Source organism: Stegostoma tigrinum, chromosome 9 (genome assembly GCF_030684315.1).
Source record: "Stegostoma tigrinum isolate sSteTig4 chromosome 9, sSteTig4.hap1, whole genome shotgun sequence".
Taxonomy (NCBI): Eukaryota; Metazoa; Chordata; class Chondrichthyes; order Orectolobiformes; family Stegostomatidae; genus Stegostoma; species Stegostoma tigrinum.
Genome location: NC_081362.1, coordinates 73,416,520 through 73,444,413, shown reverse-complemented (window position 1 = coordinate 73,444,413; position 27,894 = coordinate 73,416,520). Strand labels below are relative to the sequence as shown.

The 27,894-nt window shown below is 42.5% G+C and overlaps 1 protein-coding gene and 1 long non-coding RNA gene across 15 annotated transcripts in view; one reads left to right on the top strand and one right to left on the bottom strand.

The window, feature by feature from the left end:
• The window catches only part of ppp1r21 (protein phosphatase 1, regulatory subunit 21), an 84,197-nt gene extending 82,552 nt beyond the window's left edge, over positions 1–1,645 (bottom strand). For all 13 annotated transcript variants that reach the window (XM_048536488.2, XM_048536486.2, XM_048536494.2 and 10 more), the window contains exon 1: positions 1,135–1,645. In XM_048536488.2, the coding sequence (XP_048392445.1) occupies positions 1,135–1,188 (54 nt within the window). In that variant the 5' untranslated portion in view covers positions 1,189–1,645. The remainder of the gene's footprint in view (positions 1–1,134) is intronic.
• A 131-nt stretch (positions 1,646–1,776) lies between these two features.
• Positions 1,777–27,894, top strand: part of LOC125455224 (uncharacterized) — a 74,274-nt gene continuing 48,156 nt past the window's right edge. For both annotated transcript variants that reach the window (XR_007248180.2, XR_007248179.1), the window contains exons 1-2: positions 1,777–1,911; positions 25,159–25,248. This is a non-coding gene — a long non-coding RNA (uncharacterized LOC125455224). The remainder of the gene's footprint in view (positions 1,912–25,158; positions 25,249–27,894) is intronic.

Sequence of the window (27,894 nt, the reverse complement as noted above, 5' to 3'; positions counted from 1 at the left end):
AACATATGCTCACAGTATTAAAGATAAAATAAATATATGCTACAAAGTTTTCACAAATCATTCCTTTCATAAAATAGGGAATATGAACACTTACAGTGCAAAAACATTTGTTCAATCTACAATTATTTGCAAAAGAGTTTTATATCTGTTCCGTACAGTTTGCATACCTTCAATCGTTTCTCCAATCATACAGAAATTTGATAAGCTGTCCAAATTTCTTTTGATGCTTCTTTTCAGGTATAATTAAGAACTGCATAACTTGAAAAGTAGGCATACAATTTACTCTTGACCTTTCTCTTTTGGACAAAACAGGAAGCAATAGTTCTCTTTCCAGAACTTCCACCTATGATATGGCCAAAAATCAAGAACTTGCCTTGTGGAGAAAATATCATTTACTTGGATTTCACCACAGTATATCGTACCAAAGCTACTGTCGCAAACATTCTTGATTCAATGTATAACTCAGTTTAAATTTGCTCAAGTCACACAATTTATTACTTCCAAAAATACCCAGCAAGAAATAAAAAAATTACTTCGTATGTTATGTCAGGAAGAATTAATTAGTCTATTTATAATCAATATATAATACATATGGAACAACGTGCAAATCAACTTGCAGAGACAGCTTCATGAATATCTCAAATTGCTCCTATCACTACCCAACTGCTGAAATCAGTAGCTTCACACGGGTGCTGGTTAACTGAAGACACACCCATGTTTGGAAAGTGCTTTTGACAGTTCAGACATACACACTACAAACCTTAATTCTAAAGAAAGGAAACGGAAGCCAAACGTTAGCATGCTTGCTCTTTCGAGATTATATCCCATTTCCAGCATTTAAATTTTGTTATTCCCACATAATCAACTGTACGCTAAGAAAGGTTCAAAAGTAGCTTAAACATAATTCAGAGGTGATTCGCTGTGAACAAGATGTTTTGCGATTTCCAGTCTGTTTCAATACCGTATATAAGCTAATGTCAATGAAGAAACCAAATTAAAATTTCGGCAACATACGCATGTGTTTCTACAGTGATTCGAACTGGAAGTCAGTTTGCTCCAAATTGACGGTTTATCTCAGAAAAAAAGTAAAGAAAACCAAATCAAAAAATGAGCACACCAGACAAACAGACGCACCTTTGAGTACTCCTGTGCAAGTTTCTGATACTTGGCTTGCAAATCTGCAGCCATGATCAGCAGACGGCTGATGGCGATGGGGGAAAACGGTGCTTGCAAGGGACAGCCAGAGCCTGGCACATTACTCGGCGAGGGGCTCGAGCTCCGTCTCTCTCACACAGGCAGCGACATCCAAATAATGGGGCTTTTCGTGGGTGGGGGGCAAGAAAGGCAGCCACTAAGGGATAAGGGATTTGTTCCCCCGACCTGACTCTAACTGATATGACTGACCCGTCAGCCTGAGAATAGCCCCTCAACCCTGGACCACTTGTCCAGACAGAGCGTGAAGAATTCGCACTTTTTTGTGAGATGCTGGAGCTTTCGCCTCGGCCAGCACCCCTTAGAATTGGGGTTAAAAAGAGTTATTTCCTCTGGCCGAATGAGAAAACAAGCGGCAGCCGCGGCAGACAGACATCCAGAGACGGACCCGGTTTTCAGGCCCACTTCCACCCTCGCAACGACCACTTCCGGCTCCGCGAGAGGCTTCAAAAGGCCGACGCGCAAAATCGCCGTGACGTCAACGCGCCTGGCGTCGTCGCCCTAGCAATGGGACCACGTGAGACGCTGCGGCGGCCGGGGCCATGTAAATTGTCATGGCAACAAGCTAGCGGCAGCTGAATCCAAGGTAACTTCAAATAAAATACAATAAACAAATCACCAAAAAGTTTATAAGGAGAACCCACCACTTTCCCGCAAGTGTGAAATCCAAACCATAAAGATGTTGAAAATTCATACCAGGTAAGTTAAATTGTGAAACGAATTTAATTCAAAAAAATTTCTGACAATAACTTATGTACAATAACTTATTGCAACAAACAGGAAATCGCAAACCATCTTATTCGTGATAAGTCACTGCTAAATTATGTTTGCTACTTTTAATTCTTTCGATCGTTCATATGACACGGAGGTTAAGCTGCGAAAGGAAACAAAATAATTTAAACGAGTTGCTGAGTAGTGATTTTCTTTGATTGGGATAGGTATTCCATGTTTAAAATTATTTGCTGTTTTGTTATACTTTAAATACAAACACATCAGATTTAATTTATTGCCACCTCCTTAATTTAGCTGTAATATCCTTCAATACACATCTTTTTTGTAATTTGTTCTTTGTCGGTCGTGGGATTTTCTGTACTTCACAAATAGGCAGTCAGCGACATTGAAGTTCGAGACAAAAGACCTCTGCTGTTTTTCACCCGTTTTGTTTTGTTTACCAGGATTCGATTTGGTGATGAGAAATAAAAACAGAAAACACAGGTCTGGCAGCATCTGCATACAGGGAAACAGTTAATATTTCAAGGCAATGATCTATATTCAGCATTGGAAAATATTAGATTTGTTGAAGTTAACAGTTGCTAGTAAGAATGTCTTTTTCATGTTTTTATTCCTATAATAACTTCCAATTGCCGCAATCTATTAATTTAAAAAGTGACCGAGGCCAAAAATAACCTTCAGGTGACGGGTAGTATGGATAAGGTGGTGTCGGAGATTCAACATTGTGCCGATAAACACAGTAAGAGTAACAATTGCCAACACAATTTGAAGTCACTGCTTGAAATGATGATTGAGATTGCTGTGTGTCTATATGAGCACTTTATATAAATTTTAATATTTTGACTTCATACTATTAATATGCACATAGGGATCCATACCAAAGTGAATGAAGTACTCGAGCAAGCAGGTGAGAGAGGTTGGCAAAAAGGGGATAGGAGAGAGACATGGTGAAAAGGTTGGATTTAGGGATATGGATAGGTAGGGAACTGGGGAGAAGTTAATGGATTTTTATTGGTAAGTGAGATGGATAAACAGCCTGTGGACAAAGGAGCAGGAGTCTAGAAATAATTTTCCTGCTGAGTGGGAAGTAGACGAACATGAATCGGGACTGATTCTTTGGGAGAAGAGCAAAGAGTAAAATGCCAGGGTTGGACTTGTAAACCTCTTTGCTAGGGCTGGAATATCATAATTAATTCTTAGTGGGAGGTAATTGAAATGGAGGCAAAAAAGGAACGTTGACCAAGAGAGGGTATATTGTTGCTCAGTCATGACTTGCTGAGCTCACTGCAAGAGCGGCAAGTTGACTGATTGTGAGCTCAAGGAGGAGTAAGATTAGCCAAGCAGTATGGAATTGTATCCAGCTTCCAAGGGAAACTGGTGAGCAGACTGAGGGGTAGAACAGACTCTTTGGCATAAAAAAACTAAAAGAAGCGCGAGCATTTATATGCTGCTAATCATAACTGCATAAGTGTTCCACTTCACAGGAGATGAAATCTTTATGAAGTGTAGTCACTATTGTGTAGGCAATGTAAATAGTAAAAAGCAGTCAAATGAATAAGTGATTAGGCTGGAATTACAGAATATTGGGAGAGGGTTTGCGGATGAAATGCTTTGAAACAGCGACAGCTAAGGAGAAGGCCATTTGACCCATGAAGACCATGCTACCTTAATGAGCACAGTCTAGTCAGTACTACTCCCATACCTGTCATAATTATGAACATGTTCATCAAATTGCTTCAAGGAGAACAACTGCAGTTTCTCCAACTTTGCTGGAGAATTGTAATGGGGCTGCTTTTAAGATCATAAGAAATAGCAGAAAGAGAAGACATTTAACCCCAAAAGCCTGCCCATTAAGACCATGGCTGATATGACTGTGGTGATAATTCCACTTTCCCGCTAGCAGAAGCTCATCCCCATTACTTTGGATTTCATTGTCGATCAAAAGCCTGTCTATTTCAGTGTTGAGTAATTCTATAATGGGGTCAAGGTTCAGTGGGATGCCCTGCCTCTGGGCTAGAAGGCCTGGGGTTCAGGTCCAATCACTCTAGGTGTGCGTCATGTCTGAACTTGTTATATTTTCAGTGAGATATTTATTGGATCTTTTGTGGTACAATAGTAGTGTCCCTACCTCTGAGCCAGTGTTCAAGTTTCATCTGCTCTAGAGGTGTGTCATACTATAGCTGAGGTGGTTTGATTAAATATATCTACATATATATATATAATATATATATATATATATAAAGGGATTTTGTGATGCAGTGTTAGTGTACTTAGCTCTGGGATAAGAGGCCCATGTTAATTATTTGATTGTAATTTTGCAACATGGTGACAAGGGACAGGAGAGGATAGTCTGGGCTTCGATGTAATGTGATTTCTCCCTTGCAGTAAATAGGTTGTTCCTCTGTTATTATTGGTGTCAAATAAAGAGGAAGGTTGTCACAATAGCTGAAACAGAAATAGAAATTGGGGGTGAAACTCAGCAGGGCTGGCAATACCCGTGGAGGGAAAGCAGAATTAACATTTCGGGTCCAGGAATGGCTAATGGTAAGTTAGGAAGAAAGAAGTGGGAGCCATATGTAGGTGAAAATGGGTTGGCTGAGTTGAAAGCAGCCCATGTCGTGACAGGGCTGGAGCTTGCGGGTGGGTAAAGGATGTTGAGGAAGGTGTTCATGTCCTAAAATTCTCGTGTGCGGGTTTGAATATTTAATATTCTATGGTGCTTGGATGAGAAATTAAAAGCAACACTCTTTATTGCACAGGGAGCGATTTGGTTGGAGTTTGTAAGATCAGCCCATACGTCTAGCAACAGTAGGCAAAAGACACTATTAAACTTTGATTATTGTGACTGTGTGTATTGTTCCTTCAGCCTGAGATTGACAGTTGCCAGGACAACATTGTTGATTCCATTTACTAATACTGCTGTGTTGTTTTATATATTCATTGAACATCAGATCACATCTTGACTTAATGTTTAATCAAATGGATGGAATTACAGCAATTTCAGGAGTGCACAAAAGTATTAGCATCAATTATGTGCTCAAGGTCTGTCGTGGGGACTGAACCAACACCCTTCTGGTTTGTTCTTGAGAATACAATCAACCATGGCTGACAACTGCAAAGGAAATAAAGACCCTGATGGGAGTTGTGAACAGGCCTCTTAGCAGGATTCAGGATGTGGACTGAAAATAAATCAGAAGATAGAAAAGGCACGTGAAGAAAGGCACTATTGCAAAAATCATAGGTGATTTCAATATGCAGTGGACTGGGAAAATCAGGTTAAGAGCAATCCCAAGAAAAATAATTCATAGCATGTCTGAGATTTTTTTTTGGAACAACCTGTGATAAAGCCCACGAGGGAGCAGGCATTTCTGGATTTGGTGATGTGTGATGAGGCAGACTTAATTAGGGAGCTTAAAGTGAAGGAATCCCGAGGGGACAGCAGCCACAGTATGATAGAATTCACAATGCAACTTGCAAGGGAGAAACTGGAATCAGACATAACAGTATTACAATTGCGTAAAGGTGACTACAGAGACACGAGGGAAGAGTTGTGAGACTTGACTGGATGTTAGCCTTGCTAGGAAGATGGTGGAACAGCATGGCAGAAATTTCTGGGGGTAATTTGAAAGGCACCGCAGAAATTCATCCCATGGAACAAGAAACATACCAAAGGTAGGATGAGGCAACCATGACTGACAAGGGAAGTAAGGGACAGCGCAAAAGCAAAAGAAAAAGCATATAATATGGTGAAGTTTGGTGGGAACCAAAGCATTAATAAACCTTTAAAAACAGCAGAGGACAACTAAAAAGGCCATATGGGGTGAGAAGCTGAATTATGAGGTAAACTAGTTAGTAAAAGAAAAGAAGATTACAAGAGTGTTTTTAGATATATAAAAGGTAGGGGAGAGGCAAGACCGGACATTGGACTGCTGGAAAATGAGCCTGGAGAAGAAGTAATGGGGAACAAAGAAATGACAGAGGAATGGGATAGATACTTTGCATCAGTCTTACAGTGGAAGACACCAACAGCATAACAAAACTGCAAGAACGTCAGGGGGCAGATGTGACTGTAGTGGCCATTGCGAAGGAGTAGGTGCTGAGAAAGCTGAAAGGTGGGAAGATGGATAAATCAACCGGACCAGATGGACAACAGCCTAGAGTCTGAAGATGAACTTTCCCCAGACTACTAACATACACCTCAGATCCCAACTCAGTACCATCCCCCACCCCTCAGCAAACCTGACACCTCCCATCCCTGTTCCTGAACTGATTGATCCCCACATATCCCTGCTGAAGTTCAAGTTCCATCGGCTACAGAAGTATGTAATGAGATCTGTGAACAGGTTGATTGGAAAGATATGCATATTCCACAGCTCAGGCTCCAGTGCTGTCTAGGGAAGAGAATTCTAAAGAATTACAGTTCTGTGAAAGAATACATTCATGCCAATTTCCCTCGTAAGAGAAACCCCTTAGTTTTGAACTGTGACCCCTAGTTCTAATTTCCTGCAAGGAGAAACATTCTCTCAGCATCTACCCTATCAAGCCCCCTCAGAATCTTGCATTTTTATAATAAGGCCATTTCTCTTTCTTCTAAATTCCAATGAGTACAGGGCCAATCTATGAAACCTCATAATTCAGCTATTTTGGCCAGTGAACCTTCTCTGGACTACTTCTAATGCAAGATTTTCCTCCTTAAGTAAGGAGATCAAAAGTTTCCAAACTAATCAGGGGTGTGGTCTCACCAATGCACTGAAAAGTTATCGCAAGGCTTCCATACTTGTCTACTTTATCACTTTTGCAATAAAGGCCAACATTCCATTTTTCTTCCTGACCACTTATTGTACCTGTTTGCTGACCTTTTGTGGTTTTATGGGATATCTAGATCACTCTCCTGTAGCATTCTGCTGTCCATATCTACTTAAATAATATTCTGCTTTTGTATTCTTCCAGTCAAACTGGATAACCTCACATTTTGTCATATTATGTCTACCCGTCAAATTTTGCACTCTTGATTAACTTATCTGTATCCCTTTCTGATTCTAAGGATTCTCCTCACAGCTTGTTTTCCAACCTATCTTAAATCACCAGCAAATTTCTTTACATTGCAGTTGGTCCTTTCGTCCAAGTCGTTAAAGTAGACTCTAAGTAGTTGAACTGTGAGCACTGAAGCCCTGTGGTATTCCCCCAGTTAGTTTGCCAAACTAAACAGGATTCATTATGCCAAATCTCTGTTCTCTATTTGTCAATCCTTTATTAGGTGAAGACATCCCATCCAAAACACCATAACCTCTTACCTAGTGCAGTAATCTTTTAGGTGGAACATTTTCAAATGTCTTTCGGAAATCCAAATAGGCTACATGTACTGATTTCCCTTTATTCACTTTGCTTGGTACACCCCAAAATAACTACACAGAGGACGGCGTCACATCACCAAGTCCCCCTTTATTTACATGTGGAGAGTCCTTGACACTGATATAGTTCTTCCAGAGCCAGCTCACAGAGTGAACAGGATATCTGACTCTTGCATTGTTATCTATCAGCCAGGGCTCCATGATTAGACCAGATTAACAGCTCCAACCAGAGAACTTGTATTCTATGAGGTCCATCTGGCTGACCTCATTACAATCACTACAACTTCAAAGAAGTAATAAATTTGTCAAAAACAATTTCTTTTTCACAAAATGATTTTGACGCAGCCAGCCATTACCTCCTTAATAATTCTAGCATTTTCCTAATTAAAAATGTTAGGCTAACTGGTCTATAGTATCTTGACTTTTTGATTCAAAATTCCTTGATACGCTTGCAGTTTTCCAATTTTCTGAGACCTGTCCAGAATCTAGGGCAATTTAGAACATTAAGACGAATACATCACCTATCTCTATGGCAAACTCTTCTAAGGCCCTAGGATAAAGGATGAGGATAAGGTTCAGGGGATTTTTCAACCTTGGTCTGATTTGCTGCAGTAGTAGTTTTATTCAAGTGATTGTGATTGTTTCAGGTTCCTGCCTCCATTTTGTCTCTAGGTTTTCTACGATTCTTAGAATACTTCTTTGTGTCTTCTTATGTAGAAGATAAGGTCAGAAATCACATGACACCAGGTGATAGTCCAACAGGTTTATTTGAAAACACAAGCTTTTGGAGCCTCAATCCTTCTTCAGGTGTTAGAGAGGTAGTATCAGACACAGAATTTATAACTAAACTTAACAATTGACGATTAATTAAAATTAACAATTAATCAATTAATAAGCAATACCATTGATGAGGATATGCTAAACAAACCTAAGATGCTGTTAAATCTTTAATCAGTTAGAAGATTTTAATTGATTAATATGGGCAGTACAGTGGCTCAGCGGTTCGTGCTGCTGCCTCACAGCACCAGGGACCCGGGTTTAATTCCACCCTTAGGCCACTGTATGTGTGGAGTTTGCACATTCTCCCTGTGTCTGCATGGCTTTCTTTTGGGATCTCCAGTTTCCTTCCACAATCCAAAGATATGCAGGCCAGGTGAATCAGCAATGCTAAATTATCCATAGTGATCAGGGATGTGTAGATTAGGTGTGTTTATAGGGGAATGATGAATTGCTGGGTGGGATGGGACTTGTTGAGCCAAAGGGCCTGTTTCCACACTGTAGGGATTCTATGATTCTATATACATATAAATCCCCGAATTCCTTCCAAGTCACAGTCCTGAGAGAATTAAAGGTTTTATCAGTGTCTCACAGGACCGTATTTGAAAAATATTCGGGGATTCACATATACTTATTAATCAATTAAAACCTTCTAACTGATTAAAGATTTAACAGCATTTTAGGTTTGTTAAGTACATCCTCATCAATGGCGTGAACCTTTGATCTTCTACCTATAAATTCTGTGTCTGATACTCCTCTCTCACTAACACCTGAAGGAGGACTGAGGCTCTGAAAGCTTGTATTTTCGAATAAACCTGTTGGTCCATACCTGGTGTCGTGTGATTTCTGACCATGTCCATCCCAGGCAAAACACTTGCACCTCCACATTAAGTATAAGATAGATATCAATGACTGTTCAAAAGCTCTGCCATTTCCTTGTTTCTCATTATTAATTGCATAGTCTCATCCTCTAATGCGCTTTTCTGTTTTATATATTTATAAAAGCTTTTACTGTCTGTTTTATAATTCTTGTTTGTTTGCTCTCAGACTGCTATTTCTCCCACATTGAATTTAGTCTTTAGTCATCTTTTACTGGTTTCAAAAATTGTCCCAATCATCTGGCCTTTACTAATGTTTGTAATATTGTGTGCCTTTTCTTTCAGTTTACTACCATTTCATCCATATATTTTTTGGTTCAAGTATTTTTTATCAACCTGTTCAGATATGTTGTGACACACCTCTGGAGCAGGTTAGACTAGAACCCACACCTTCATGTCTTAGACGTTGGGAAATTATAACTAGACGACAAGACCCTGTTTTATTAATTGCTTATTGTTCGTAAAGCTATATTCTTCAACTTCAATTGAGCAAAGGGAGGGATGTCCTAGTTTAACAGCTACAGTTTCAGGGGTCTGCTGATTGAGATATCTAATCAAACAGTGGCATCACAGGAAAATGATGAATTGATTGGTTCGGAATTTAAAAAGTGTATTTTTTTGGAAGAAGCATTTAATTGAGATGCAACAGGAATAAGTGAAAGTCAAGGCCAATATAATAAAGTAATCTAACAAAAATTGCTGGAGAAGCTGAGCAGGCCTGGCAGCATCTGTAAAGAAAACAGTTTAACATTTCAAGCCCAGTGACTCTTCATCAGAACTCCATCAGCATAAAGAATAAGATAATAGCCATCTTACATAAGCATAAATTTTTTTAGTAAAGGGAGTACTTTAAAGGCTTAAAGGAAGTCATGGCTGCAGAAGTCGCACCGTGGTATGCTACTCCTATACAATATGACAAATCATTGAAGCTTCAGTTGTCCCTGGTGACTACATAGAAACTCTGTATAGAAAGAGACTGCTCGGCCCATCGAATCTGCACTGACGTTCCAAAGAGCATCCCACCCACACCTAGCCTCCCACCCCGTCCCAATAACCCCAACATTTACCATGTCTAATCCAATCTAGCCTGCACATCACTCGACATTATGGCGTAATTTTGCATGGCCAGTCCACCTAACCTGCACTTGTTTGGACTGTGGGAGGAAACCGGAGCACATGGCAGAAACAGGGAGAATGTACAAACTCCACACAGACACTCACCCAAGGTTGGAATCAAGCCTGTGTCCCCTGGCGCTGTGAGACAGCAGTGCTAACACTGAGCTGTTGTGTTACCCCAGGCAGTCCCATCAATGGAACCACCCATTGAACCAAGACAACAAAATGTGAGGCTGGATGAACACAGCAGGCCAAGCAGCATCTCAGGAGCACAAAAGCTGACGTTTCGGGCCTAGACCCTTCATCAGAGAGGGGGATGGGGTGAGGGTTCTGGAATAAATAGGGAGAGAGGGGGAGGCGGACCGAAGATGGAGAGAAAAGAAGATAGGTGGAGAGAGTATAGGTGGGGAGGTAGGGAGGGGATAGGTCAGTCCAGGGAAGACGGACAGGTCAAGGAGGTGGGATGAGGTTAGTAGGTAGATGGGAGTGCGGCTTGGGGTGGGAGGAAGGGATGGGTGAGAGGAAGAATAGGTTAGGGAGGCAGAGACAGGTTGGACTGGTTTTGGGATGCAGTGGGTGGAGGGGAAGAGCTGGGCTGGTTGTGTGGTGTAGTGGGGGGAGGGGACGAACTGGGCTGGTTTAGGGATGCAGTTGGGGAAGAGGAGATTTTGAAACTGGTGAAGTCCACATTGATACCATTAGGCTGCAGGGTTCCCAGGCGGAATATGAGTTGCTGTTCCTGCAACCTTCGGGTGGCATCATTGTGGCACTGCAGGAGGCCCATGATGGACATGTCATCTAAAGAATGGGAGGGGGAGTGGAAATGGTTTGCGACTGGGAGGTGCAGTAGTTTGTTGCAAACTGAGCGGAGGTGTTCTGCAAAGCGGTCTCCAAGCCTCCGTTTGGTTTTCCCAATGTAGAGGAAGCCACACCGGGTACAGTGGATGCAGTATACCACATTGGCAGATGTGCAGGTGAACCTCTGCTTAATGTGGAATGTCATCTTGGAGCCTGGGATAGGGATGAGGGGGGAGGTGTGGGGGCAAGTGTAGCATTTCCTGCAGTTGCAGGGGAAGGTGCCGGGTGTGGTGGGGTTGGAGGGCAGTGTGGAGCGAACAAGGGAGTCACGGAGAGAGTGGTCTCTCCGGAAAGCAGACAGGGGTGGGGATGGAAAAATGTCTTGGGTGGTCGGGTCGGATTGTAGATGGCGGAAGTGTCGGAGGATGATGCGTTGTATCCGGAGGTTGGTGGGGTGGTGTGTGAGAACGAGGGGGATCCTCTTTGGGCGGTTGTGGTGGGGTGTGAGGGACATGTTGCGGGAAATACGGGAGATGTGGTCGAGGGCGTTCTCGATCACTGTGGGGGGAAAGTTGCGGTCCTGGAAGAACTTGGACATCTGGGATGTGAGGGAGTGGAATGTCTTATCGTGGGAACAGATGCGGCGGAGGCGGAGGAATTGGGAATAGGGGATGGAATTTTTGCAGGAGGGTGGGTGGGAGGAGGTGTACTCTAGGTAGCTGTGGGAGTCGGTGGGCTTGAAATGGACATCAGTAACAAGCTGGTTGCCTGAGATGGAGACTGAGAGGTCCAGGAAGGTGAGGGATGTGCTGGAGATGGCCCAGGTGAACTGAAGGTTGGGGTGGAAGGTGTTGGTGAAGTGGATGAACTGTTCAAGCTCCTCTGGGGAGCAAGAGGCGGCGCCGATACAGTCATCAATGTACCGGAGGAAGAGGTGGGGTTTGGGGCCTGTGTAGGTGCGGAAGAGGGACTGTTCCACGTAACCTACAAAGAGGCAGGCATAGCTGGGGCCCATGCGGGTGCCCATGGCCAACCCCTTAGTCTGTAGGAAGTGGGAGGAGTCAAAAGAGAAGTTATTGAGGGTGAGGACGCGTTCGGCTAGGCGGATGAGGGTGTCGGTGGAGGGGGACTGGTCGGGCCTGCGGGACAGGAAGAAGCGGAGGGCCTTGAGGCCATCTGCATGCGGAATGCAGGTGTATAGGGACTGGACGTCCATGGTGAAGATGAGGTGTTGGGGGCCAGGGAGTTGGAAGTCCTGGAGGAGGTGGAGGGTGTGGGTGGTGTTACGGACGTAGGTAGGGAGTTCCTGGACCAAAGGAGAGAAGATGGAGTCCAGATAGGTGGAGATGAGTTCGGTGGGGCAGGAGCAGGCTGAGATGATTGGTCGATCAGGGCAGGCAGGTTTGTGGATTTTGGGAAGGAGATAGAAACGGGCCGTGCGGGGTTGGGGCACAATGAGGTTGGAGGCTGTGGGTGGGAGGTCCCCTGAGGTGATGAGGTCATGAATGGTGTTGGAGATGATGGTTTGGTGCTCGGGTGTGGGGTCATGATTGAGGGGACGGTAGGAGGTGGTGTCGGAGAGTTGGCGTCTGGCCTCGGCGATGTAGAGGTCAGTGCGCCATACTATCACTGCGCCACCCTTGTCTGCGGGTTTGATGGTGAGGTTGGGGTTGGAGAGGAGGGCTGCCCGTTCTGTGGGGGAGAGGTTGGAGTGGGTGAGAGGGGTGGAGAGGTTGAGGCGGTTAATGTCTCGACGGCAGTTGGAGATGAAGAGGTCGAGGGAGGGTGGGAGGCCTGGGGGTGGTGTCCAGGAGGAGGACTTGTGTTGGAAGCGGGTGAAGGGGTCAGTGGAGGGAGGGTTAGGCTCCCGGTTGAAGAAGTAGGCATGGAGGCGAAGACGGCGGAAAATCTGCTCTATGTCCAATCGTGACTGGTATTCGTTGATGTGTGGTTGTAGGGAGACAAAGGTGAGCCCCTCACTAAGGACTGACCGTTCGTCCTCGGTCAGTGGGAGGTCTGGGGGGATGGTGAAGATGCGGCAGGGTTCAGTATGGCTGTCTTCTCTGGGTTTGCTGGCTGTGGATTGAACCAGCCAGCATTGGACCCATTGAACCAGTCTGAATTAAGATTGGGGAGAAACAAGATTGTGTCATTCATGGAACATAGAGCATAGAACATTACAGCATAGTACAGGCCCTTCGGCCCTCGATGTTGCAGCCATCTTCTCTGTGTTCCTCTCTGCAACATGTACCTTACCTCCAGCGTATTAGTCACAGTCGTGGACATAATCGACTAAACAAATGGGAAATTGTTCAACTTACACTTCTTTCAATTCAAAACTAAAATCATCCAATATCACTCATCGAGCTTCAGTATGGTGAAGATTTGTGTGTGTCTGTCTGTGAGTGTGCCAGTGGCTGGCTGAGAAACTGAACTCTAAGTCATTGTTGGCTTCTACTTTAAGCCTTTCAGTGAAAATTGGTAAAACTAAAACCTTTTCCAGCCAGCTCCCAGAACATAACATCTCCCAAAATTGAATTAAGATCAATGGCAAAATCCTGGAAAACGTGAACCATTGGCATACTTTAGGAACTTCCTTTCAACAAAGACAGACATTGATGACAAAATTTATTATTATCAACTTAGTCTTTGGTCAAGAAAGCCCAAAAGAACTGTGGATGCTGGAAATCAGAAGCAAAAATGAAAATCCCTAGAAAACTAGCAAATCTAGCACCATTTGTGGAGAGAAAGCAGAGTTAACTTTTAAGATTCAGTCACCCTACTCCAGTGTGTTCCAGCAATATCTTTTTTTGTTTAGTCTTTGATGAACTGAGGCAAAAAGTATTTGAGGATCAGGATTGCAAGAATGAGACTAAAATCACAATCTAACAGACAGCTGTAATCCTCACTCACTCCTTCAGTGTCTTGGACAAACTACAGAAGGCACCGCAAAGCACAGAAAGGCACTAGACAGTCCATTAGCAGAATCCTGTCTCAAGCCAAAATGCCTATCATCAAAGCACTTAATCATTCAAAACTAATACCACCAGGAGGGACATCTTGTTTGTCTGCTTGAAATCCATGTCCTGTGATAAGATCTACTCTCAACGTGATGGCAGCAGGAGACTCCCAAGAGAACAATGGAAACATTTTTGATATGTCCTCACAGGATCACTCAATATGGCAAACACCTGGACTGACTCTTAAGAGCCCCATGCTTACGCTGATTGCTGTGCATAGAACCTAGGAGTTGACTGACCAAAGTAGAAAAGGTACATTTGGGAAGGCTCTGAACACAGTGTGTATTTTTTTGCGAGTAGGCTGAGGTAAAGTTGAGGTGGCAGAGACTCTACACGAGCCTTCAATCAACTAGTTTACCTGACTCTTAAACCCATTTTCTCTACACACACACAAAATTTAGCGGAGTCTGCAGATTGTGCTTTGGAGTTACCATCCATCTCAGAACCCATCAAACCAAAGTGGAAACAGGTCATCCTTGATCCTGAGGATAGCTTAAGAAGAGTTTTATGCCCTTGTCTTGTGTTGGCTTGATCATTCTGTGTTGATAATGTGTCAGCCTCTGCTGATTGTTAAAATGCTCATTTCTGTATCATAGGGTTATGCATTGGAGCCCCATTCTAATCCAGTGTGTGTGCATAATCTCGAAATGTACTATTAACAGACTTCCAGAGATGCAACCTTTCAGATAAATGGGACTCCCATTATCTCTCTCTCTCCATCGCCTCTTAGATGGTTAAAAAATATTCCATGACACCAAGAAGAATAGGGATGATTTCCAGAATTCCAGCCAACATTTAACTCTGAATTAACACTACAAAACAAATAATATGGTTATTTATTTGAAGCCCAGTTATATTGGACTCAAATGTTAACTTTGTTTCTCTCTCCACAGGTGCTGCCAGACCTGACGAGTTAACTCCAACAATTTTTGTTTTTATTTCAGATCCATAATAATTTAAAAAAAATTTTGTGATCACTTACCTTATTGTCATGAGGGGATTTGCTTTACATAAACTGGCTGCCACATTTGCCTATTTCGCCACATTTGGAAAGTAATTACTTGGCTGTAAAGTGCTTTAAACTATTCTATTCTGAAAGGTGCTTACTTCCTGGCTTCTACAAGGATGAATCACTAGATGGCACTCTAAATGCAATTGTGACCACTTCAAACCAGAATAATTGTTGTCATCCAGTGAGAGCAGTACTATGGAGTATTATAATAGGCTTTCATTATCACTTGTATTTTCATCCATTTACTTTGTCCTGGAATTAGTTTGCTGTTCATGTTGGCAGATTGTTTAGGACAAATTGGTTTAGATGTTGAACATGTTTTTAAACCTTTTTTTGAAAGAGGATGTATTCCAATGTTTTATATTGCAATACTGCCTTGAGAAGCAGCACTGTAGTATTAGCAACATGAGTAGCTGACAGAAAACAACATAGGCATAAATGAATCTTTTGGTTAACAAGATGTGACTGGTGAAGTCCCACAGGGATCTGTGCCTGGGCACTAGTTTTTCACAATTTAAGACGGTGACTCAGTGGTTAGCACTGCTGCCTCACAGTCCAGGAACCCGGGTTTGATTCCCAACTTGACCGACTGTCTGCGTGGAATTTGCACATTCTCCCTGTATCTGCGTGAGTTTTCTCCAGGTGCTCTACTATCCTCCCACAATCCAAAGATATGGAGGTTGGGTGGATTGGCTGCTCTAAATTGCCCATCGTGTCTAGGTTAGGAAATGTAGGGATAGTCTAAGGGCTGGGTCTGGTTGGGATGCTCCTCAGAGGGTCAGTGTGAACTCAATGGGCCAAATGGCCTGCTTCACACTGAAGGGATTCTATGATTCTATGAATTAGATTGGAATGTAGATTGGGAGAAACTGTTTGAAGGTAAATCCACATTTGATATGTGGGAGGCTTTTAAGGAGAGGTTGATTAGCGTGCAGGAGAGACACGTTCCTGTGAAAATGAGGAATAGAAATGGCAAGATTAAGGAACCATGGATGACAGGTAAAATTGTGAGACTAGCCAAGAGGAAAAGGGAAGCATACATGACGTCTAGGCGACTGAAGACAGACAAAGCTTTGCAAGAATATCGGGAATGTAGAGCGAATCTGAAACAAGGCATTAAGAGGGCTAAGAGCGGACATGAGATGTTGCTGGCAGATATGGTTAAGGAAAATCCCAAAACCTTTTATTCATATATAAAGATCAAGAGGGTAACTAGAGAAAGGATTGGCCCACTTAAGGACAAAGAAGGAAAGTTATCTGCTGAGTCAGAGAAAATGAGTGACATTCTTAACGAGTACTTTGCATCAGTATTCACCAAGGAGAGGGACATGACAGATGTTGAGGTTAGGGATAGATGTTTGCTTACTCTGGGTCAAGTTGACATAAGAAGGAGGAAGTAGAAGATAGAACATAGAACATTACAGCACAGTACAGGCCCTTCGGCCCTCGATGTTATGCCGACCTGTCATACCGATCTCAAGCCCATCTAACCTACACTATTCCACGTATGTCCATATGCTTGTCCAATGACGACTTAAATGTACCTAAAGTTGGCGAATCTACTGCCGTTGCAGGCAAAGCGTTCCATTCCCTTACTACTCTCTGAGTAAAGAAACTACCTCTGACATCTGTCCTATATCTTTCAGCCCTCAATTTAAAGCTATGCCCCCTCGTGCTCGCCGTCACCATCCTAGGAAAAAGGCTCTCCCTATCCACCCTATCTAACCCTCTGATTATTTTATATGTTTCAATTAAGTCACCTCTCAACCTTTTTCTCTCTAATGAAAACAGCCTCAAGTCCCTCAGCCTTTCCTCGTAAGACCTTCCCTCCACACCAGGCAACATCCTAGTGAATCTCCTCTGCACCCTTTCCAAATCTTCCACATCCTTCTTATAATGCGGTGACCAGAACTATATACAATACTCCAAGTGCGGCCGCACCAGAGTTTTGTACAGCTTCACCATAACCTCTTGGTTCCGGAACTCGATCCCTCTATTAATAAAAGCTAAAACACTGTATGCCTTCTTAACAGCCCTGTCAACCTGGGTGGCAATTTTCAAGGATCTGTGTACATGGACACCGAGATCTCTCTGCTCATCTACACTACTAAGAATCTTACCATTTGCCCTGTACTTTGCCTTCTAGTTACTCCTACCAAAGTGCATCACCTCACACTTGTCTGCATTAAACTCCATTTGCCACCTCTCAGCCCAGCTCTGCAGCTTATCTATGTCTCTCTGCAACCTACAGCATCCTTCGTCACTATCCACAACTCCACCGACCTTAGTGTCGTCTGCAAATTTACTAACCCATCCTTCTACGCCCTCATCCAGGTCATTTATAAAAATGACAAACAGCAGTGGACCCAACACCGACCCTTGCGGTACACCACTAGTAACTGCTCTCCAGGATGAACATTTCCCATCAACTACCACACTCTGTCTTCTTTCAGCAAGCCAATTTCCGATCCAGACTGCTATATCTCCCACAATTCCATTCCTCCGCATTTTGTGCAATAGCCTATTGTGGGGAACCTTATCAAACGCCTTGCTGAAATCCATATACACCACATCAACCGGTTTACTCTCATCTACCAGTTTGGTCACCTTCTCAAAGAACTCAATAAGGTTTGTGAGGCATGACCTTCCCTTCACAAAACCGCGCTGACTATCCCTAATCAATTTATTCTTTTCTAGATGATTATAAATTCTATCCCTTATAACCTTTTCCAACACTTTACCAACAACTGAGGTAAGGCTCACTGGTCTATAATTGCCAGGGTTGTCTCTACTCCCCTTCTTGAACAGGGGAACCACATTTGCTATCCTCCAGTCATCTGGCACTATTCCTGTAGACAATGACGAGTTAAAGATCAATGCCAAAGGCTCAGCAATCTCCTCCCTGGCTTCCCAGAGGATCCGAGGATAAATCCCATCTGGCCCAGGGGACTTGTCCATCTTCACCTTCTGAAGGATTTCTAATACCTCTTCCGTGTGAACCTCAATCCCACCTAGTCTAGTAGCCTGTATCTCAGTATTCTCCTTGACAACATTGTCGTTTTCTAGAGCGAATACTGTTGAAAAATATTCATTTAGCGCTTCCCCTATCTCACCTGACTCCACACACAACTTACCACTACTATCCTTGATTGGCCCTAATCTTACTTTCGTCATTCTTTTATTCCTTAAATACCGATAGAAAGCCTTAGGGTTTACCCTGATCCTATCCGCCAACAACTTCTCATGTCTCCTCCTGGCTCTTCTGAGCTCTCTGTTTAGGTCTTTCCTGGCTACCTCGTAGCCCTCAAGTGCCCTAACTGAGCCTTCACATCTCATCCTAACATGAGCCTTCGTCTTCCTCTTGACCAGAGATTCCACCTCCTTCGTAAATCACGGCTCCCGCACTCTACAGCTTCCTCCCTGCCTGACAGGTACATACTTATCTAGGACACACAGGAGCTTTTCCTTGAATAAGCTCCACATTTCTACTGTGCCCATCCCCTGCAGTTTCCTTCCCCATCCTATGCTCCCTAAATCTTGCCTAATCTCATCGTAATTGCCTTTCCCCCAGCTATAACTCTTGCCCAGTGGCATACACCTATCCCTTTCCATCACGAAAGTAAACATAACAGAATTGTGATCGCTATCACCAAAGTGCTCACCTACTTCCAAATCTAACACCTGGCCAGGCTCATTACCCAGTACCAAATCTAATGTGGCTTCACCCCTTGTTGGCCTATCTACATACTGTGTCAGGAAGCCCTCCTGCACACACTGGACAAAAACTGACCCATCTATAGTACTCGAACTATAGTGTTCCCAGTCAATGTTTGGAAAGTTGAAGTCCCCCATGACAACTACCCTGTCTCTCTCACTCCTATCGAGAATCATCTTTGCTATCCTTTCCTCTACATCTCTGGAACTATTCAGAGGCCTATAGAAAACTCCCAACAGGGTGACCTCTGCTTTCCTGTTTCTAATCTCAGCCCAAACTACCTCAGTTGACGAGTCCCCAAACATCCTTTCTGCAACTGTAATACTGTCCTTGACCAACAATGCCACACCTCTGCCCCTTTTACCATCTTCTCTGTTTTTACTGAAACATCTAAATCCCGGGACCTGCAACAACCGTTCCTGTCCCTGCTCTATCCATGTCTCCAAAATGGCCACAAAATCGAAGTCCCAGGTACTAACCCATGCTGTAAGTTCACCCACCTTATTCCGGACGCTCCTGGCATTGAAGTAGACACACTTCAAACCAACTTCTTGCTTCCCTGAAACTTTATTTCGACCACCCTACTCTCAACCTTTTCTATAGTCGAACTACAATTTTGGTGCCCATCCCCCTGCTGAATTAGTTTAAACCCACCCAAATAGCCTTAGCAAATGTCCCCCCCAGGATATCGGTGTTGGGTATCCTAAAAGGCATCAAGGTGCTCAAGTCCCCAGGTCCGGATGGGATCTGTCTCAGGTTACTGAGGGAAGCGAGAGAGGAAATAGCCGGGGCCTAACCAGATATCTTTGCAGCATCCTTAGACACAGGTGAGGTCCCGGAGGACTGGACGCTTGCTAATGTTGTCCCCTTGTTTAAGAAGGGTAGCAAGATTAATCCAGATAATTATCGACCGGTGAGCCTGACGTCAGTGGTAGGGAAGCTACTGGAGAAGATACTGAGGGATAGGATCTATTCCCATTTGGAAGAAAATGGGCTCATCAGTGATAGTCAACATGGTTTTGTGCAGGGAAGGTCATGTCGAACCAACTTAATAGAATTCTTTGAGGACGTGACAAAGTTGATTGATGAGGGAAAGGCTGTAGATGTCATATACATGGACTTCAGTAAGGCATTTGATAAGGTTCCCCATGGCAGGCTGATGGAGAAAGTGAAGTCACATGGGGTCCAGGGTGTGCTAGCTAGATGGATAAAAAACTGGCTCGGCAACAGGAGACAGAGAGTAGTAGTAGAAGGGAGTTTCTCAGTTGGAGACCTGTGACCAGTGGTGTTCCACAGGGATCTGTGCTGGGACCACTGTTGTTAGTGATATACGTAAATGATTTGGAGGAAGGTGTAGGTGGTTTGATCAGCAAATTTGCAGGTGACATTAAGATTGGTGGAGTAGCAGATAGTGAAGAGGACTGTCAGCAATTACAGCAGAATATAGATAGACTGGAGAGTTGGGCAGAAAAATGGCAGATGGAGTTCAATCTGGGCAGATGCGAGGTTTTGCATTTTGGAAGATCAAATTCAAGGGTAGACTGTACAGTAAATGGAAAAGTCTTAGGGAAAATTGATGAACAGAGAGATCTTGGTGTTCAGGTCCATTGTTCCCTGAAGGTGACAACACAGGTCAATAGGGTGGTCAAGAAGGCATATGGCATGCTTTCCTTCATTGGATGGGGTATTGAGTACAAGAGTTGGCAAGTCATGTTGCAGTTGTATAGGACTTTGGTTCGGCCACAGTTCTGTGTACAGTTCTGGTCACCACATTACCAAAAAGATGTGGATGCTTTGGAGAGGGTGCAGAGGAGGTTCACCAGGATGTTACCTGGTATGGAGGGTGCTAGCTATGAAGAGAGGTTGAGTAGATTAGGATTATTTTCATTAGAAAGACGGAGATAGAGGGGGGACCTGATTGAGGTCTGCAAAATCATGAGGGGTATAGACACGCTGGATAGCAAGAAGCTTTTTCCCAGAGTGGGGGACTCAATTACTCGGGGTCATGAGTTCAAAGTGAGAGGAGGAAAGTTTAAGGGAGATATGTGTGGAAAGTTCTTTACACAGAGGGTGGTGGGTGCCTGGAACGCGTTGCCAGCAGAGGTGGTAGACGCAGACACGTTAGCGTCTTTTAAGATATATTTGGACAGGTACATGGATGGGCAGGGAGCAAATGGACACAGACCCTTAGAAAATAGATGACAGGTTAGACAGAGGATCTCGATCGGCGCAGGCTTGGAGGGCCGAAGGGCCTGTTCCTGTGCTGTAATTTTCTTGTTCTTTGTTCTTTGAATTAGATGAAAGGTGCAAAGGCTTAGTAACCAAATTTTCAGATGGCACAAAGATAAATAAATGTTTTCTGAAGAGGACACAAGAAGTTTGCAGGTGGATATACATAGATTGGATGACCCAGTAGATTGAATATAATGCAGGAAAATGTGAAGTTCTTCACTTTGGCAAGAAGAATAAAGAAGCTAAAAATTACTTAACAGAGAACAATTACTTAACAGAGAGGGATCTGGGTGTTTAGTGACAGATCACAAAATGTTAGTATGCGGGTACAGATAATAAATAAAAAGGCTAATAGAATGTGATCCTTTATTACAAGAAAAATTGGACATAAAAGTAAAGATACCGTACATCAGTTATACAAGGCATTGGTGAGACCATATCTTAATTAGGTGCAAAGGTTCCTTTTTTTAAGGAAGGCTGTAATGTATTTGGAGGCAATTCACTTGGAGTATAGCTTTGGAAGATCCTGGGTCCCACTCAAGGAAGGTGCATTTATAACACAGCCAAACAGGTTGAGCATCACCTTGTAAATCCTTCCAACATTCACCAACAGCAGACAGTGAAAGCCGGAGAGCTTGTCACCTGTCAGGGTATGTCTGTCATCTATCCAGGTGTTTGTCGCTTGGAAGTTTCACTGCTAACACATTGAGAAATAACATTAAAATATTGCATTTAACCCAGGTGACTGGCCAATTGCAATTACCATAAGCCTGCAAGATGAAGGAGCAGCCATAACCATTTAGCCCATCGAGCGTATTCCACCATTCAATGAAATCATGGCTGATGAGTTAATCCTCAACACAATTTACCTGTCTTTTCCCCATAATCTTCAATTCCCTTAGAAATGTATCTGCGCCAGCCTTGGAAACACTGAATAATCCAGCCTCAACAGTTCTCTGCAGTAAATAATTATGCAGATTCACAAACCTTTGAAGAAGGAACTCCTCCTCATCTCTGCTTAAATGGGTTACACAGTTCTCTGAGATTATGCCTTCTAGCCTGAGCCTCTCCGTCAGTTGAAAAGAATCTCTCAGCATCTACATTGTCAAGACCCTTAAGAATCTTATGCATTTCAATAGTTTACACCTTGTTCCTCTAAACTGTAGTGAGCACAGGACCAATCCACTCAACTTCTGCTCATTAAAAAATTCCTCTAGGAACAACCTAGTGAACTTTCTCTGAATTGCCACCAATGTCAGTTTGACTTTCCTTAGATAAGGGGACCAAAACTATTCACTGTATTCTAGGTGTGGTCTGACCAATGCCTTGTACAGTTTTAGCAAGATTTCCCTACCTTTACCTTCCATTCCCTTTGAAATAAAGGCCAATGTTCCATTTTCCTTCTTTGCTGCCCACCGAAACACCATCTTTTTGTGGTTCATTCATGAGGAGCCCCAAATCTCTTAGTACTACAGATTTCTGCAGTCTTTCTCCATCTAAATAATATCCACCTCCTTTTATTCTTCCAGACAAAGTTCATTTTCTCATATTATATTCAATCTGCCAGTATTTAGCCTACATACTTAAAATATCCGTATCTCTCTATGGACTTTGTCTCATACTTACCACTTCCCCTCCACCTGTTTTTGTGTCATCTGCAAACTTGGCAATAGTGCATTCACTTCCTCCATCCATGTCACCAATATATATTGTAAATAATTTTGACCACAGCACTGATCCCTGCAGCACATTACTAATTATAGGTGGCCTTACAAAATAATATAAGCAATCCTTTCTCAAAAAAATACATTTTGATAACTATGAGGAAATTTAATGCTTAATATATTCACTTCCAGACACATTTCTTTCTCATTGATAGCAGCAATCAAGTGGCAGTTTAAAAGTCTGATTTTATTCTTCAGCAGCCTCATTGGGAATTTTACTGTTTACACAGCAAGTAGCTTCTTGATACTTGGTATCTGTATTACCTTATCCATAGTAATCATGACCACTCACTCACTCACATCTCCCTCCCCAGATACTCCATCTCACCCCATTCAAACATTCACAGCCATCTCTCCAGATACTCCCCTGAATCTCTCCAATCACTCACTCACATCCCCTTCCCATCACTCATTCATTCATCCTTCTTCTCAGTCACTCACCGCATCTACATCTATCACTTAATTATATTACTCTCTCCATTCCCCAACCCAACCAGGTACTCGCATTTCCTCCTCCCCAGGCACTCTCTTATTTATGCCATTAGACAGTGTTTCAAATGAATCTATCATCTGGCAACTACAGAACTAGCATAGTTGCCTTTTATATTCCCTACTGTGTCACCTCTGCAATCCCTCTGTTCTTGGCCTCTTGCAGTGATCCAGCATTGCTTAACATCACATCTTTCTTAGACACTTTGGGTTTTCCAGCATGGAATGACGCCCTTTGTCGCACTGGGTCCACGCCAGTCATTAAACATCCGTCAACTCTAATTCCATTTTCTGGCAGTTGGCCCTTGGCCTTGTATGCTGTAATGTTTCAACTGTTCAGCTAAATGCTCCTTAAGTATCTTGAGGGATCTTGCCTTACCTACCCTATAAGCAGGTATAGGTACCCACAACCCTCTGCATGAAAAAGATTTCCGCTAATCCCCTCAAAACTTCCTGCTTCTTACTTTAAAACTGTGTCCCTGGTTATTGACTGTGGGTGCTATTGGGAAAAATTTCTCCCTATCTACCCTATCTACACCTGTCAAAACTTTGCACACCTCAACCAAGTCTTTCCCTCAGTCTTCTCTGGTCTAAGGAAAACAATCCAGCCTATCTAGTCTGTCTTCATAGCTGAATCAATCTAGCTCGGATAACATCCTGGTAAATCTTTTCTTCACCCTGTCTAATTCAATCACATCCTTCCTGTAGATGGTGACCAGAACTCCAATTATGGCCTAATGTTATATGTAGCTCTGTCATAACCTCCTTGCTCTTGTATTCAATGCCTTGATTAATAAAGGCAACTATCCCACATGCCTTCTTAACCAGCTAATCTACCTATCCCGCTGCCTTCAAAGATCACTTCCTCCAACACCTTTTGCAAATATTAGATTGAAGAACCCATGACAGATTGGACCTTCTGTTTGGGCAAGACTTTGGACATTTAGGATCCCATTACCTGAAGTTTACCTCTACCAAGCTGGCAGGCTCTCCAAATGGCACTGGGGTATGTTCTGGCTTTGGGGAAGTCTTATTTTATTTGGAAAATAGCCCTAATTGTTTTCTATGTGCATTATTCACTGTCTGCTTGTTGGAGAATACTGCTGACTTTCCCTGGCATGTTCCCCTGGAGGTGGGAGTACACCAGGGAATTGTTCTGATACCATTCCACCTTGTTTTCCTGGGCTCCAATTCTCAGCTGTAATCCAAACTCTATGGTATTTGGAGAATTTAACTGCTTAACCCTGTGTCCCTCTCCAAAGATGCTGTCTAACCTGCTAAGTATATCCATCATTTCTGTTTTTATTTCAACTTTCCAGTATCAGTAGCATTTTGCTTTTGTTTTATGTTGTTGTATAGTATATTCATATGTTGAACTTAGAAAATGTGATTAGTAAACTATCACAACATAGACTAATCAGCAAAATCGAAGGTCATGTGATTAATGCAGCAGTGACATCATGAATGTAAACTTGCCTGAGAAATAGAGAACAGAAAATAATGGTGACCAGTTGTTTTACAGAATAGAGAGAAACATACTGTCGTGTCCCCTAAAAAGCCTCTAATAGGACTACTGCTGTTTTGATTTGTTTGATCAGTTGGACTTGGGTACAGAGAACATAATTTCAAAATTTACAGATGATAGGAACATTGAAAATCTAGTGAAAATATAGCAGGTAAAATTTAATGCAGAGAAGAGTGAAGTTATGCATTAATGACGACAAATGAAGAACGGTAATATAAACAAAATGAAGTAATTCTAAAAGGTGTTCCTGACAGACTGTATTTGGAGTTCAAGAATGTTGATTCAAACAAGAAGGAGTTAGAGGAGAACTGAAATGAATAGATTGAATAAGGGATTTCAATTCGTCACTACTTTTTATGTTATAATTAAAAGGTAATCCCATTGCTTTGCAGCAATAAAAATGATTCCTTTTTTCAGTGTCACAGAGCCTACATGTTTTTACAGTAATGCTTATGCCACACAAATTACACACATTTTATTGTTCTTTTATGAAGCATTGCAGTTGTGTACCACAGCATCCCACAACAGACAATCCAGTGGAGCTGAACATATTTGTGTACTTCTTGCCATGTTACAGGCTATTTCGTGTGCTGTCCTGTAAAATAACAGAGAAGAACAACGGCAAGCATTCACTAAAACCAAAAGATGAAATTATAAATTTAAGAGGGTGAGTACTTTACACAGGTGTATGCTTGTGAATCTATTGAATCTTCTATGCATGTTCTGTAAAATGATTGTTTTATTGTGGCTTGGTGGCCCAGTGTATGAATGGTATAACTGGATTATAATAAACCATCATATAGCTTGTTACTTAAGTTGTCCATCTTATCTCCTGTCCTATTTGAAGTTTAGTACATAGACTTACATCAGATTGGTCCATGCTCTTGACGGATGGCTGGCTCGGAGATGCTCTCACCCTATCACTTGTCATCAGGCATATTTGAGGGACTTACAGGCTATTAGTTAACTTGTTTAACCACATTGTGAACCTATCTTCCATGGCCAGCAAGTCCTGACCTGGAACTCAAACCCAGAGTTTGCAGTACACCACAAGACTTTCTCTCATTTAAATTGTCCAGACAGAAATTTCCAGGTTTAATTTTTCAACTGTTTATTCACGTCACAACATAGAAGTGAGCGGTTCCTGGTCATGCACAGATAGTTAAGAAGGCATATGGGACACTTGCTTTTAACAGTCTTGGCTGAAAGTATAAGAGAAAGGAGGTAATGTCAGAGTTGTACAGCGTTGGTTAGGCCACATTTGGAATTCTGTGTGCACTTCTGGTCACCTCACTATGGGAAGGATGTGACAGCACCAGATGGGGTGCAGAGATGGTTCACCGGTACATTGCCTGATTTGGAGAAATTGAGCCCTAAGGAGAGACTGGATAGGCTTGGATTATTTTCTTTAGAGCAGAGAAAATTGAGGGGAGACATGCTTGAGGTGTATAAGATTATGAGGGGTATGGACAGGGTGAATAGAGAGCAGCTTTTCCCCTGGTTGAGGGGTCAAACAGGAGAGTGCATAGCTTTAGGGTAAGGGACAGGAGATTCAGAGAGGATTTTGGGAAAAAAAATCTTCTTCACTCAGCGGGTGTTGGGAATCTGGAATGCAATGCCTGGAAAGGTAGCGGAGGCTGGAAACATTATAATCTTAAAAAAAATTTGGATGAACACTTCAAATATCATAACATTCAAACATATGGAACAAGTGCAGAAAATTGGGATTATTGCACCTTTAATGGTAGTTATGTTGGTGCAGACTTGATGGGCCTTTTCTGTGCTGTATGAATCTGAGAATCTATAAATGCCACTAGGCAATTTAGTTACTCTTTAATCCTTCATTTTCAAAATCTACTTTAATGGGATGTAAGCATTTGTTGTCCATTTCTAATTGTCCATAATGTAGTGGCGTTGAATTGTCTTATTATACCATTAAGGCTCATGTGCAGTGGTGATATCCGCAATCCAGTTAGGATGACATTTCTTGGTTTTTATTGTGATTATGAGGGAATGTTAACGTAATTACAATTCAGGATGGTAACTGATTCAGAGGGATCTTGAAAATGGATGTATTTCCACATTTTTACTGCCCTTCTACATCTTTGTCATAAAAGCCAAAGATTTGAAAGATGCTGTTGGAAGAGCTTTGGAGAGTTGCTGCATTGCATCTTGTAGATGGTAAATGCTACATGCGCTGGCTGCTTGTGATGGAGAGAATGAATGTTTAAGTTGGTGGATGGGATGCCAATCAAATGAGCTACTTTGTCCTAGATTATGTCAAGCTTCCTTTGAGGGTCATTGGAGCTGCAGTCATCCAGAGAAGTGGAGAGTATTCAATCATTGATGGCATCAGTGTTAGTTTCCATTTTTCATCCAAACCTGAATGTTGGCTAGGTCTTGCAACATGTGACCATTGACTGCTTAAGTGTCTATAGAATCTGGAATGGTGCTGAATACCGCTTTCATCAGCAAACACTTACACTTATTTTACGAAAAAGAGAAAATCATTGATGAAGCAGCTGAAGATTTTTGAGCCTACAGTATTGCTACTGAGTCAAAAAGATTTTTCTCACATCACATCATAGAATTTTTCTAGGGCACTTTGATACTGCAATTGGTCCATTTTGTTTTGATGTCAAAGATAATCATTCTCATCTCCAGAACTGTCTGTCTCATATTTGGACCAAGGCTGTAATGAGCTCTGGAGAGAAGTGACATTGATGGTTCCCAAATTGAGCATTGGTGAAACAGAGCTGCATTTCTATAGCATTTTCATTGACTGCTCCTCAATTGGATTTGTCCTGCTTTTCATGGAAACATAATTCTTAAGCAATACTTCATATGTTAGATGATGCTGTAGCTGAATTGAAAAAGCCTGACTAGGTGTGTGGTTAGTTTTCATATTTAGTTCTCATGTAGTATGCCATACTACAACCACGATTATTTCCTGTTGTACAATTTATGTTTTATCTATAACATCTCAGCATCTTGCAACTTTGGATCAGTGAGAACACAAGGGGTTGTCATTGTCAAAACAGAAAATATCTCTGGCATCCATCCATCTTGGGAGACAATGGACTGCACTAGCAGTGTGTATCACTTCATTATTAGACATTGTCAGTCGTGCCTGTGCTGATAAAGGTACCATTATATCAGCCACATATCTAACCAGAAGGGTCTCCACTCCTTAGTGTACATTTTTATTGTGATTACAGCAAGAATATCATGCACATATGAGCTAGAAACCCCAAGAATCCTTCCTCCTTAAGCAATCCCATCTACCAATGGTTATCTACCCCACTGAACAGCT